The sequence below is a fragment of the Columba livia genome, chromosome 2 (assembly GCF_036013475.1).
Source record: "Columba livia isolate bColLiv1 breed racing homer chromosome 2, bColLiv1.pat.W.v2, whole genome shotgun sequence".
In the NCBI taxonomy this organism is placed as follows: domain Eukaryota; kingdom Metazoa; phylum Chordata; class Aves; order Columbiformes; family Columbidae; genus Columba; species Columba livia.
Window position 1 is genome coordinate 106,943,864 of NC_088603.1, and position 15,316 is coordinate 106,959,179.

At 43.3% G+C, this 15,316-nt stretch overlaps 1 protein-coding gene across 6 annotated transcripts in view; it reads left to right on the forward strand.

Moving 5' to 3' along the window:
• Nucleotides 1–11,767: 11,767 nt before the first annotated feature.
• The window catches only part of PTPN2 (protein tyrosine phosphatase non-receptor type 2), a 37,558-nt gene continuing 34,009 nt past the window's right edge, over nt 11,768–15,316 (forward strand). For 2 of the 6 annotated variants that reach the window (XM_065053096.1, XM_065053092.1), the window contains exon 1: nt 11,796–12,053. In XM_065053096.1, the coding sequence (XP_064909168.1) occupies nt 11,850–12,053 (204 nt within the window). In that variant the 5' untranslated portion in view covers nt 11,796–11,849. Of the gene's footprint in view, nt 12,054–15,316 lie in introns of all 6 variants that reach the window. The other 4 variants (XM_065053095.1, XM_065053094.1, XR_010470427.1 and 1 more) reach the window with 4 other exon arrangements.

The following is a 15,316-nucleotide window of genomic DNA, read 5'->3' on the forward strand; positions in this document are numbered from 1 at the left end:
CATTGGGTTTTCGCTGACTCTTTGTCCATCACAGGATCTCAGCTCTCCAGTCTCTCAATTCAGGAGACTGTGCCTCTCCTTGCCCACGCTCCTTAACTCTCAAGCAGCAAACAAGTCACCATGTACATCTCCTCCTGGGCTGCCAGGGCTCAGCTGCTCCTGTAAAGGGATGGGGCAGAGATAGGACTGAATCAGCAGGGTCAGCTTTGTTACTGCCACTGGTGCATACTCCCTCTGAGAGCGAGAATAAAACACATGTAAATATAACACATATACATACAGTATAAAAGTACAAATCACTCAGGCTGAGAGAGTTTGTCAGCAGGAGATAGAAATCGGTTGCTCACATAGCATGAACAGCTCAAACACGGTCTGCCACTCCACAGGAGAAAGGCCTTGGCAGAGGAAGAAGCAGAGCTTGGCTTCTGCTTATTTGGACCATTTTGCCACCCTGAACATCTGCATCCATAGGCAACCTGCCTACACTGCCTATCCCTGCTGCTGGCGCTGCTGTTCTCTGTTCAAATAAAAGAAAGACTCTAAAGTTAAAATGGAAACATCAGCATTGCCTATCCGTAGAATTAAATGTTTTTAAGAATGTTTTCTTTTCCATTTGGAAAAAGAAGAATAAATGCTTATATTAGGACATAATATCTGAACATTTTTTGTGGTAAAAATCTGAACTTCTAGTACAGCAGAAGTGGTAGAATTCAGTTTGAGAGATGATAACAGCACAATGTTATCATTGTAGTATTAACTATGGAAGTAACTTGCTCATTACTCTTGTTACATGATCAATACTTTTGTTGTCAGTAAGTGTAACAAACATGCTTCATTAAAATGCTATTTAGCCACAATGTACTGAAGAGCTTTTGAAATTAATGTTGTAGAAAAAACACATATTCCCCAAACCCAACAGGATTACCCATTTAAAAAAATATTTAAGCAGCTTTACAAGGACATTAATATATTTCTGCATCTACAAGGGCAGCAGTTTAACAAACGGAAGGCCCATGCTAAAAACAGCCTTGTACTTCTGACTTCCAGCAAAAGAATAATCCTTGGGGCCATTTTCATGTATCTTAAAGCAAGTGCTTAAGGAATCACAATCTATTACATGCTCCAGAGCCAACAGGAATCCCAGCAAGCGCAAGCATCTGTACTTAGGGACAACTTCAGACTTGAAGGGAACATTGTTGAAAGGGTAACGTGGAAGGGCACAGCCAAAGTTTTCAGCCTGTTAGAAGACTCTTTCATCTCACCATGTCTCTCTCTCAGATTTTGAATTTTCATGTGGCATATGGGTAAATTATGTAATAGATTTGGAATCAGCTATTTATGAATGCCATATGTTGTATATAGCTCATTGTGAGATGTAACAAGATGGAATTAATTTAACTAAGGAACACTCTCAGGACATAGTCCAGGTAATACATACCAGCAAGTGTTAAATGGACAGTGCTGGACAATTTTCTAGTTTGACCACCATTAGGAGAAGCTGGACAGATCTATCTAGGAAGGTTTCAGACTCCTGTAGAGAGAAAACCAAAAGGCTCCCTAGAGGTCTGCTAAACACTCCTCCTGCCTCTGACATTTCTAAAAGCAAAGATGATGAATTTGTTCTGACAATAGTAATAGTTCATTGTTTCCAAAGCATTTGAAACATCTGGGTTAAGAGCACGAAATAAAATCCCAGACAAGATTCCAGGAGAAGCATGCTTGAATTTCTAGGAGACACATGACTACAACAGCAAATCTCTCATTGACTGGAAATTTTGAAAATGTTTTGTTGTGCTCACTTAAGGCTTCTCCCCACCAGTGAAATTCTCACTAACAAAAACACTGCCTTACAGTCAGCTACAAGGGTGTGCTCCCTCCAAAGAGGCACTGTACAGTGATTTTATACTTATCACTGACCACTTCATTCATCACGTCTCAAGCCAGAGGTACTGTTAGATCAGAATCATAACCAGGAGAAATTTCCAACAGGAATTGCCAAGAGGACAGATTACCCGAGGCACCAATCGTTAGAAGCAGCGAAGAATTTACATAATTTAAAATTGTGATTGCATAAACTGTATGGTCATAGTTTATGTTAACGTACTTTCAATTAAATTATTTCTAAACTTCATTGTTGCAAGACAAGACTCACATCTGCGTATTGTTAAGTCTCTTTTCTGCAGACTCATACTAATTAGCATGGTTAATTGGCCTTACAGGAATAAGGGATGTTTGTGCTGTGACAGATATTTAAACTGAAAACTCTAGACACGTCAAAACAAACACAGCCCAAAGCTGAGAGAGCATCTGCCCTGTGACCACACTGCAAAGAGCACTCGAGTATTTTAAGGCATGTTCACATCATGCCTGAGGATTAACGGCACTTTGAACATTCCCGCACAGCGCTATTGTGGAGGCTTATTAGCAGCTGCTGAACCGTGAATTTGCTTTTCGGCAAAGGTCAGAGCAGTGACACTAATTACCAGCAATTGCTGCCTGCCCAAGGTAACTCACATGCCATGTTGTGTTGTGGAGAAAACAATGTTTGCCTAACAAATGTCATTTCTACTGACAACTTATTTAACATTTCGCAGAAATTATCTGCTTTTGAACAAGTTGAAATCGAATTATTTCAGATTTGTGCTGCTTTGGTGAGTGGCTGATATACTGTCCCCAAGTACTGAGCATAACTTTTGAGCCTGACAAATGTCCTCGAAACATCTGAAATAAAAAGAGAATACGCAGCACATTGCAGTGCTCTGTGGGAGGAGAGCGGGAACCGATGATATTTATATACATAAGTATTATGCACAGAGGATAAACACATACATGAAATGCTGAATCAAAATGTTCTATGCATGGAGTTTATTTATCCACCGTTTCTTCAATTACACAGATTAGTCAAATGGAAATATTATTTCCATATTCCCCCAAGAATGCTACACTCTAATGTTGAAAGACGTAAACTTGAAAGAGTTAATCATTCAGTTATCGGCATGATTATTAAAAGTATCTGCCCTACTTTTTATAGAAATATTTTTTAATTATTGAACTTTTTAACTCTAGCTAATTTAATTTCCATCACATCTGGTAACACTCGGTAGATTTAAATGCATACACATATGCAACTCACGTTATTAAAAAGTTTTATAAAATGCTGTGCATGTACATTTCCAGTTAGTGTAACCAGCAGGGTATAACTTGAATCACATTTCAATAATCTAATTAATTACTGAATCTGTTACTGACTCACTCTTCCATGTGAAGAAAGCACTCCCAACTACTTCCACTCTCAGGAAAGTGAGAGGAAAAGAAAGAGAAAGGAAAGTTTTTATGGCATCCTGAAAGACATACATATTTATATTTTAAAGATATAACCAGTGCATTATTTCATTGGAACCTCCTTTTCAAAGATATTCAGGATTTATTCCACTTGTTGTGACAGAATTGTGGAAATTCTGTGTTGATGCTGCATACTGTTGATGCATGTTTGACAGCAGATTTAGCTGCAATGGCTCAAGGAGTCACCTCCATCAGTGATCTGCCTCATCCTACTTTCCAAACTCTGGAAATTAAGTGAGAATTATCCTTACCACTTTTTATGGGACCAAGAAATACTGACACCACAGGACTTGTGATGTTCCCCAGAGCAAACTCCTAGAAACAAGAGTGCATGTGTGGCACAGTTTCACAAATAATACATTTGTCTTCTTGTTTCGCCATTGCTGGTGTCATGTTTATTCCTTACATGGTATTCATCAGGCAAAATATATTCTGGATCTAGAAATTACATTGTGCGTTTATAATTTCTGTTCACATCATGTATAAGGTATTAGCAATGTGTTGAGAAGCAATGGGAAAGCAGGAGCGCACTGATTATGGTAGAAATGTTAATGTACCAACTTGTTGGGGTAGGCAGATACAGGCTTGTGGCACTCATGTGTCCTAATCCCCTCCTCACAGAATCACTTTCAAGAATCCAATCACCAGACTCAACTAAATTTTGTTTCTTAATCGAGAAAAACAAAGGGCAAAACTAAGGTTGTCTTGCTTGGACACAGAAAAAATAACCTTTGCCTTCGTTCTGCATCCAACCTTTCCCACTCAGTGCTTAGGAGGAGGCATGCAGCCATTCTGGATAAAGAAAATCAATTTCAAGCGAGTAGAGCTTCCAAATTAGTGTAAGAGAATGGGAGCTAGAAGCTAGCTGAGATGCTAAAGTGACCCTGAAGGATATTTCTTGACAAATACAATCTTAATAACTCACTTATTTTTCTTTGTAGCATTATTCCATTACTGCAAATCTGTGTTAGTAAATACATTATTTTATACTTAAATCTTGAGAAGAATCTGAGTGATCTAACAGACAGTTGTGACATTTCTTTTATAAAAGGGTAGCACAGTAAAGAAAATGGTGTACTAGGACACCTTAAGCATTTTCTTTGTGATAAAGGACTTCCAGTGTATTTAGAGGGTAGTACTGTCTGCCTCTGAAGAAGCTGCAGCTGTCTAAGAAGTGGTACCACAGCGTTTTTAAAAATAAAATAATAGCTTTTGATGAGCAGTGATGTCTCTTTGCAGATAGCAAGAAACAAGATCTAAAATTCAAAAGATCCATAGAATTTCATACATCCATTTTGATACTGGATGTGTTCTGTACAAGGGCACTCTTCTCCCCAGGCTGTTAATTCCAGTAAGTGGAGTGTCATGACTTGAGCTGCTGGAACTGTTCCACTGGCTAAAATAAGACGTTAAAGACCTTGACAGCATTCCAATTGGAAACCTTGTGTTATGGATCCTTCTTTCAGTACATTATACTCAGTTTTTCTTTGCTTTGAGAAAACAAACAAATTGGTTTAGCAGTTACAGCAATTCATATGCCATAAGGGTATGAATTAGCGGTTTTAAATATCTGGACCAAAGAAAACATAGCGTACATTCAGAAACAGTAATATACTTGTTATGCAAACCGGGTTTTTTTAAGACTCCTTCCTTTGGTAGATAAGTTTCAACGCCATTTTCACAAGAAAAAAATTTATCAAAGAAAAAAAAATTGCATGCACTAGTCATTCGGTTTTGTTAGGAAATATTACTGCTTGAAAAATTAACTTTTTCTTCGTGGCTCTTTGTCACCTACAGGTAAAATCTGTTTTCCTCCTTGCTTTCTGATCTACTTTGAGGGCAAGAAGAGAGGTGCATTGATTATTGCAATCCTGCCTTGCCGGGTTAATGTAGCTAAGCAAATCCTTATATAATGTTCCACAGTCCTTAGAAGATTCGATGCCTTTCCACAGTGACACAAGCACAAACACCTTGCTCTGTATAACATACCAAAGGACATCTCAGCAGACAAAACTTGCCACACATTCATGGAACTCTGCCATCGAAACAGTGACTCAGAGAATGTGGCTCCTCCAGGGCTGCTGATTATCTCAATAGGACAAGCTTATACGGGAAATTGTATGAAATCAGATATATTAATGTCAACTTAAAACCAGACAAAGATATCACAAACCTTGCACAGATCTACCTCTGCTAGCACAAGAAAGGAGAAAGTAATTATTATAATATATGCTGAAGGGTCATCACCACATGGTAGAATCAAGTTTCTATGAAGCTGGTAACAATAAGATTTTTTAAATCGTTATTACAGCTAGTAGTAAAAAATAAACCCCTTTGCTGTTATTGGCACTTCAGGTTGTCTAATGCAGAAACATAAATTACAAAGAGGATTAAAATCCTAAATCGCATTGTCAAAAAGACGTTAATTACATTATTTCAAACTGTTGGGGGAAGGAAAAAACAGGCAAACACAATTTGGAGACTTTTACACCCATGAAAATAGGCATAATTGCTTTGTTCAGATGCTGGGAAACCCAAAGAAAAACTGGAACACAACATTTAGAACATAAATTCATAACAGAAACATTTACTGATACTCCTCAGTACAAAGTCTTCTTCTCCCCAAACAGTATTTTCTTACGAGAACTTGTCCTAGCAAATAACAGAGGTATGAGCTGTGCGTTGTGATCTTTTTAGCTGTAATTCAGCAAATGCCCTTAAATTTGTAATTTGGAAGATAAGCTTGAATGTAGATGAAAATACATACAGTCAAGCATGGAAGCCACTAAAACACAGAATCTGTGTTACAGACAAGTTAAAAGATCATGGTGACATGATTTCAAAATTATGAGAGAATGTCAATTAAAGACTCACCAGCAACATAAAGCAGTTTCCAAAACTGCATTTTAGACACTTTTTTAACCATTATACAGTAATGCAAACTGATGCTTTGAAATAACTCTGAGATTAGAAATGGTCTACAGCCTGGAACAGCTCTATTCAGTCTCTGAGGAAAACAATTCTAAAATCTACTAAGCCAGTGACCTTCTAACAAATGCAAGTCTCAGTAAACTTCCAATGTGAGAACTTTATGTCAGCTATAAGCAGTTTCTATAGATGCAGTTTCTAGTGAAAGATTACTTTCTAGCCAAGAACATGGAATGACATCAAACCACCCTGGACACTCACCGAATTAGACCTTCTCACTTGCAAACTGTGATTTTAATAAATGTCACTGTAGCTAGGGCTGAAAAGAGGAACAGAAAATGAAACAACATATAAAAGGACCCCCAGCAAGCAAGATTCTCTCTAGAGTGATAAAAATGATAACTTGGCGTCATCTTTCTCTTGGCAACTGGCCTTCCTCCTCTTCCTGCAGCCGCACCCCACACCCCCTGCATTGACTCACAGGCATTTAGGTTTTGCGTCTGCCTGCTCAGCCCAGCTTGGGTTGCTGGAAGGGCTGTTTCACAAAGCCACAGCAGAGCCCAAAGTCGCTCTACCCAGCAGACGTCCTGGCTGGCTGCCTTTTCAGCTAGCTAGTGTCCATTCACTTGTGACAGCACTTCTGCCAGCTGCCCTTTCCTTTTGGCACTCCACAATTATTTTGTCTTCACCGTGGGAGTCCAGTGCCATACAGACTGGCACAAAGCTCTGGGCTGTAAAATGGACTTCCTAAAGGGACCTTAATCTTTCTTCCTTCGCCATGAATTTCTTCTACCCAGAACTCCAAACTACAGTTTGGGCAATCATTTAGTCTGGGCACAGCTGTGTTCTCCTTCTTTTCAAAGCACGGTTACAGCTTCTGTACATAATTCCATCACTTTTACTACATAGCCATTTTTTCACAGACATTGGACACTAGAATCCCGCTGTTGTAGACCTGTGACTGATGTGACAGACTTCCTCAGCTGAATGCAAACATGTTAGGGTCCCTTGTGCTTCTGTTGCTGCTACAAGGATTTGCATTTTGCTACGTATATTTTGAAGTTTTGGTGGGGTTTGTTGTTGTTGTTGTTGTTGTTTTTGCTTTTCCTTTTTCTTTTTTTCTTTCGTTGTATGCCAAAACACAGTTTGCAGGGGAAGGAAATCAATAACACAGCTGGAGACAGGTATTTGCACTGGCACTCGCTTTAAGTAATAGGAATTTTAACGTTTACTTGAACAAGGCTCCTCCGTAAATGTACAGAACAAAGGAAACCTATTTCATCCTGACCATTGGGCATTTTCATTCTGCTTCTCCTGCTCTATAGCAGATGCCAGAAGAGCAGCCAGATCTTCTGGGTTTCCAGTCCTACCCAGTTTGTGTGAGAAGGGAGGATCCTTTTCTCCTTTAAGCCTTGGTCTATAAGACTTAAATCAGGAATGATATGTTCTCATCCTCTCACATCGTGGCAAGCTTAAGCACATTACAGCTTTCTTCCTTAACAGCTAAGACTGATATGGAGTATATTTCTGGATAAAACCACCTCAGGGAAGAATTTGTTCTCCATCTACCAGTATCCAAAATGGTTCTCAGAAAAGCAGCACAAACCAGATCATTTCCAATAAATGATACTTAAGTAATTCCAGTGAACGAGCCAAAAAATGCACAGATGGAGGAACACGCACTTAGTCCATTCCAGACTGGTACTAAAGTTAATTGTTTGGCCAAGGTCACTGGACAAGCAGCATTTAAAGTTAACACGATTGATCTTTTTCATTCACATGAACAAAGGCATCAAAACCAATTTTGAGATCCAAACTGTTGTGGATACCAACTACCCTGAAGTTACTGTTTTGTCAGCACAGCAGGGGGCTTCTCAAATTATCAGACATTTTAATAAGAAAACATTGCAATAACTACTTGTTCATGTTTATACTCAGAAAAACACTAACAATATACCACATATTCCAGCAACTCCATTATCTTGCTTTGTACATGTCTCATGTAATCTTAAAAGCTTAAGAGTTTATGCAGTAGTTCATCTGGGTTTGGCTGCACAGCTAGTACAGAACTGGCAAATGCTGGCAATAGAATAAATGAAGTTTTCTAATGAGTGTACTTGGCTTATGTTATATACACAGTTCTCCTCCATAGATCATTGTAACTGTACTCCTGGGCCTATCCTGGGCTCAATTACCCCAAACCAGACAACCGGTACAATGTTTTCAGCATATTTGCAGTAAGAAAATAGCAACCAAAAAGCAAACAACAGCAATTTCTCCAGAAACCCCTGCTTTACCAGTTATTGCTCTTCTAAGACATCTGTAAATCCCCAAATATCATGAACAATGACAAACACAAGCTTCTCATCTGCATAATGGTTGCTAATCAGAAGAGCAGAGTACACGTTTTTGTGTTTATATACCAAAACTACCACTTCTCCTGCATCCTTCTCAAAACCTCTCAGTGGCCTGCTTAGCTGCTACACATGGGGTGCTCCCCAGCTGATAGAGCTGTCTTTCAACTCAAGGACAACATCTTCTCACCGTTCACAGGCAGCAACCTCCAAGTATTCCCTGGCGTTTGCACGAGAATAAAGAGAAAGTAACATGTCATCGGGCAGCATCACTCTCTCTTCTCTGGACTGACGGGGCAGTGACTGGGCCTTATTCAGCTGTGATCCATGTCAGATGGCTTCATGGGGTATTATGATGTCTGTGACCTAAAGGAAGTTCCAGCAAGGGGTAAAAAAGGCTGTAGTAGCAAATGCTGCAAATACAGATGGGTCAGCATGTTCATATCCAGAGATAAGCCTACTGAAGACTAAAATCAGTGAGGAAGTTGTATATTTATTTATTTTTTATTAAGATTTGATATTTTGCAGTTTCTGTGTATCCGTTTACTTTCTTATACCCAGCCTGTGCAAGATCAGTTTTCTGAGGTTAAGAACACTTTTTGTTCACTGAAACATGAATTCAAAACAACATTTTAAAATTAAAAATAATAATTACCTAGAGGATGGGTACTTCTTCTCTGCACTCCTAAATCAAAAACATAATTCACAGATCTTGTCTTAATATATTTCACAACTGAACACCTGTAGCACAACGATTAACCAGAGAACACCTGCAGAGTGACAGACACAACCTGTCCTTCAGTCTTGCAGGCAGAAAAATCCAGAAAAGCTACTCTCTATGTAGCTTTCAAAGTTTGAAAGCACAGTTCAAGAAAATTGTATGCAACATTTCCTTGAGTTACCTGGGAAGACATGCTATTAACTTACTGATGCATACTGTCCTATCAGCCATGCTTCACAGGTGCACCATACAAAACCCCACAGTACAGGATACCAGGTTCATTATGGGACCTGAGGGAGAACATCAGCTGGTGTGTTTGGAGCACGGGACTGCAGTCCACAGACAGGAAGGAAATGAAACAGCGGATGACGGGCATTTGGATGTCAAAACCAGAAGTCTGTTCCAAAACCATTTGCCTTACCTGCGTGACTGCACATACATGGAACAGATGACCTTTGAAGGTCCCTTCCAACACAAACTGTTCTACGATTCTATGATCTCTCGCGTCATGCTGAGTGACCCTTGTCCCTGTGTTTTCAAAACACCTCAGTGGAGGGGAACACGAACTCAGCTCACCTAGTGCTCAGACAGCATTTCTCCAGCACCCAATTTTTGGCCTTTAGATAGGTGACATCCATGCCGGGCATCGTCCCAGGCTGCCTGTGCTACCGCAGCCTTCACACCGCGCTGCCACCTCGTCAGCAGCTTCCTGAGGGAACAGCATTGGCACGCTCATGGTGTGAGTGCCTCGCCCCACTAGCCTCTCCTCTTCACCTCACACATCTGAAGCTGTGCTGAGAAACACACCTTGAATACTGCGTCCAGTTTTGGGTCCCTCATCATAAGAAAGACATTGAGGTGCTGGAGAGAATGCAGAGGAGGCAACAAAGCTGGTGATGGTCTGGAGCACAAGTCTGATGAGGAGCAGCTGAGGGAACTGGGGCTGTTTAGCCTGGAGAAAGAGGCTGAGGGGAGACCTTATCGCTGTCTACAACTGCCTGAAAGGAGGTTGTAGCATGGAGGGTGTCAGTCTCTTCTCCCAAGTAGCAAATGATAGGATGAGAGGAAACAATGGCCTCAAGTTGCACCAGGGGAGGTTTAGATTGGATATTAGGAAAAAAATTCTTAATGGAAAGGGTTGTCAGGCATCGAAATAGGCTGCCCAGGGAAGTGGTGGAGTCACCATCCCTGGAAGCGTTTAAAAGGCATTTAGACAAGGCTTTTAGGGACATGGTTTAGTGCCAGAGTGCCATGGTTGGAGCCGATGATCCTGAGGGTCTCTTCCAATTGAAATGATGTTATGATTCTATAAACCACCCAATGCTTGGCCTCACGCCCATAGTGTCCACGGCTGCTTGGGGGCAACGGCACGCAGGGCAGCGCTGTACGGCAGTCACCACGGGGGCTGGAGATGCCGCGCTCAGCACCTCCACGCGTGTACCAGCCCGCTGATGGGTACTCGGAAGGGAACTCGGGCCGGTGTGGCGCGAACGGCCCCAGCTGCGGCAGAACCGGGAAGAGCTAAGTCCCGAGGGGCGGGGCCAAGCACCAGGAGGTGGGGCTAAACGCCAGAAGGGGCGTGGCTAAGCGGCAAAGTTGGCTGGGCGGAGCGGGGCTAGCGGAGTGGGGGAGCTGCGGGGAGCGGCTGGGGCACGGCGGGTGCGAGAAGGGGCCGATAAAAATGTTCTTCGTTAAACCTCTCGGTTAGTGGCGGGCCGGGGGGCGCCCGCTGCAGGGTGAAGGGGGACTGGGAGTTAGTCTGGGACATGGCCCCTGCGGAGAGGAGGCCGCTGGGCCAACAGCAGGGCGGCCACTGGAGGCGGGGTGTGAGGACGGAGCCCGGGGCTTTAGTCTCTTCCCCTTTGCGGTACTAGTTAGCGACATGTATTATTAAATGGCCGTTACGTTGATCAGCAGCGTGTGCTGAGTCACGGAGCGCACTGTCGCAAGGGCACTTCTCCGTGAGGCTGATCCGCACAGCGCATCTCCCTGCAGCTCCGCTGAACTCCGTGTGACCTTCGGTTTTACGCGAAGCCGCTTCCTCAGGGGCTCTCTCCTCGAAGCAATGGCCGCGGGCTGCCGCGTTTCTGCTTTTTGAGACGGCAAGCCTGGCCGCCGCTTGTCTGACACCGACGTATTTTCTTACTTCTGCTTTTTAAAAGCGAGCAGCTGAAGGCGGAACGCGGGCCGCACCGCGCTGAACCGGGACGGGGACTCAGCGGCGGCGCCGCGCTGCTGGCCGGACGCGCTCATGGAGGTGTCTTGTCCTTTCAGTGACACGGGGACAATAAGCGACTGTTACCGGCTTTGCGACCGAAGTCGCCTTTCCCTCGCCCCCGGCGCCGCGGGCCTGTGCAAGCCCGGCGGGCCCCTAAACCACCGGCGGGCGGTCCCGAGCCCCCACTTCCGCGCCGCTGCCGCTCCGTGACGTCACCCCAGGTGCTTCCCTCCGCCCCGAGGGCGTGGTCTCGGCAGCCCTCGGTGGGCGGTGCCAAGGGCCGCGCATGCGCCTGGCGCGGGCGGCGGGGGACTCGCTGCGAGCGTATGTGCGCGCTCGCCGCTCCCGTGTGGCGGGCAGCGCGCGCGGGGTCGGGAGCTTGCCGGCCGCCGGACAGGCTCGCGCTCTGGCCGCCACCGCCATGTCCGCCATTATCGAGCAGGAGTTCCAGAAGATCGATGCCACCAACGACTGGCAGGCGCGTTATCTGGTGAGCGAACGAGGTCGCTCCGGCGCTGCCCCGGCGGGAGGGAGGACGGGGAGGGGGCCGCGGGCTGGCAGCGCCCGTTGCCGGTCCGAGCCGCCTCAGCGGGGAGCGGAAGCCGCTGGGCCACGACTCGCTTTCAGGTGCACGCAGCGGAACTGCAGGCAGCCGCTGCGCATGCGCCCGGGAGGCGGCCGCCGCTGCTCGCTGGGAGGGGGTGCCGGAGGGAGGCAGCGCGCAGGCGCTGTGCCGCGTGCGCTGCCGCTGCGCCTGCGCGCCGCCCGGCGGCGGGGGTGCTGGCGGCGCACTGCGCCTGCGCGGAGCCGGCGGCGGCCGGAGCCCCTGAGCCGGGTGCTGGCGGCGGGGAGCGGAGGGCTAAGCCGGGCGGCCTGGTCTGAGCCGGGCCAGCGTGTTTTACCCGCGGTTTCCAGGCAGAGCGGAAAGTTACACGTGATAATACCGATCCGGTGAAGGCTCGCCGTTCCCTCTGGTGCTGGCGGCTCTGCCACTGAAACTGCAGCGCAGCGGGTCCTCCTCACCCGCCGGGCGGCTGCGGGGAACCTGCTCCGTTGTCTCAGAAAATACACCACTATAAACAACGAGATTATTAACTTGCAACAAGTCTTTGAGTCTGTTCTATGCGCGAGACTTTCTATATAAGCTTATAGTACTAGAGCAGTTATTTCAGCCAGTATGTGTTTTTACAGTGCTCTTTCACAAATGAGCAAAACCAATCCAAAGCGAGAGTTCTTTTTGTTAACTTTAGATTGTGGTGTGTTCGATTTACATGTACTTGAAATACATTATCTCTAGACAGATATTATGGAACCGAACTTTAGTTTGAATTTAACAGGGGATAGGAGAAATAAGCTGTGCTAAGTTAATGAGATAAAAGTGTACAGGAAGAACTCCAGAACCAGTATTTCTCATGAGGGAGAAAAGCACACACAGACACATTGCATCTGATATAGCCCAACTGGACAAGTTAGCCTTCCCAGCTCATTTTCATATTATCTAGTTGTGCTAGAAAGAAAGTTGTATATTAAGCTTTTCTATACTTTGTAGACTGGTTTCCTAATTTTTCTACAGCTATGCTGTAAAATATTTTTAATAAAGCTTTTTTTTTACTAAAATTTCACATTTCCCTCATTTTGTAGATTTGCAAACCTGTTTTTTTTTTCAGGGTAATAATGCATTTGTTTTGTGTTAAAACTAGAGAATACACAGCAACTTAAAAACATAAAGAGAAGATAGCAAATGATGTTTTAAATAGCACAGACTTGTAGAAAATACTCTTAATTACTAACTACATGTTTTTCCACTTTTTTTTTTTTTTTAATGAAGGTATTTTCCTATGGTAGTGTTGTATGAGAAACAAACATACTTGGCCTGAGAAGTGTAAGTTTCTCTGAAGAAAAAAAGTTCAGTATTGACGTTTGTATTCTTGTTGAGACTAGTTATGTATATTTGCCCTTCTCTTCCATTAATTTACCAAGACTTGTGGTAAAATCCCATGAAGCTTGGAATATTTATGTTGACTCCCAGGGCTCCTGTCCAATCTGAATTAATGACTGAATAAATAATACTGATTTTCACTTTTTCCCCCAGTGCAAATTTTTCTTGTGTAACATGCATTACATTACATCTCGCATCTGATTTATTCCTCCAGTTTGTGATGGCTGGATTGTATGTGGGAAAAGGGATTTTAGAACTAGTCATTAAACTTCCTTAGTTTAGTTCTTTTTAACAAGCCCTATCCCCATTACTGTAGTAGTGATTCTAGGTGTTTTAATGTTTCATGACTAAATGACAGGTCTTCTTCTGTGTACAGAGGATGCTAGTGCTTTTAAAACAAAAGAATGTTGCATCCTGTTGTGGAATAATACAAAATTTACATTTCATGGGAACTTGGTTGTGAATGCCTGCCAGGCGCATTTATTCATCATCCCAAAGCTTGTAAGCCATATAAACCAGAGGAGAAGACAAGTTCCAGTGTGCTGTGTCAAACTGAAAAAAACACACTGATTGTCTAATAGATCAAGAAATTTTTATACAAATCCATAGAGCATTGATGCTTGACAGTTTCTACTCTGCATTGTGGTTTAGGTTCTTTACAGGTTGGCAATGCACTTAAGCACCAAGAAAATGGAGCTTCCTTGTCTGTGTTAGATTTGTACTGAAGTCCTTTTTGGTTGTGTTAATTGTCTGGGACAGTCTATGAAGTCTGGACATTGGACAAACTATTTAGGAAGTTTGGAAAGACAAAGAAGATAGAGGAAACATAGAGAAGGTGAAAGAGTGCTTAGTTGTAAAGAGAAGTTTAAATGCTCTTTGGGACATAATGATAATTTGTAGCAGCATCATCTAAAAACAAAAGGAAATTTAAAGTAAGACATTTTCAGTTCTATACCGTACAACATGTCTGCTGAGGTGGCATTGGTACTGAGATATAAAGGGGTTCAGTTTGTTGGAGGCTGCTCATCAATAGCGCTTCAGCTGTGTTTTCAGTTGTCTACATAAGGTAATTCTGTGTACCTTAATGAAGTTGAGGAAGAGATACAGAGGCAAAAAATTAATAAAACAGAAAATTCAGAGTATATTAACAGTATGTTTTTAAAAAGCCTGTCAGTGACATGAGTATGTTTTAATATCTTCCAACTTCAGATTATTGAAAGATTTGTATTAATGCCCAGGGAGAAGTAGGCTGTGATTTCGTATTACTATTTGTGAGTCTAGAATTGCTGCTTCATATTGGATCCCGTTTAGCTACTACAGCTCTATGGGTTGAACTGTGAAACTACCAGGAATTACCAGCTGCTGTTAAGAGCAGCCATAAAATCGTTAACTTTGTTCTCCAGGTGGTTCAGCCTGGAGAAGAGAAGGCTTGGAGGAGACCTTATAGCAGCCTTTCAGTAGCTAAGAAAGCTGGAGAGGGACTTTTTGCAAAGGTGTGTGGTATCAGGACAAGGGATAATGGCTTTGAACTGAAAGAGGGTAGATTTAGATTAGATACAGGGAGAAATTCTTCACCATGAGGATGGAGACTGGAACAGGATGTGAGTGTTCAAAGCCAGGCTGAATGGGGCTTTGAGCCACCTGGTCTATTGGGAGGTGTCCCTGCCCACGGCAGGGGGCTTGAAACTAGATGGTCTTTAAGCTCCCTTCCAACCCAAACTGTTCTGTGATTCTGTGAACTAGTTCGGTTACATCTGTGGGGTTTTATGCTGACAGCTGGTCTTAAAGAAGCAAACAGTATACTGCTGTTAGTT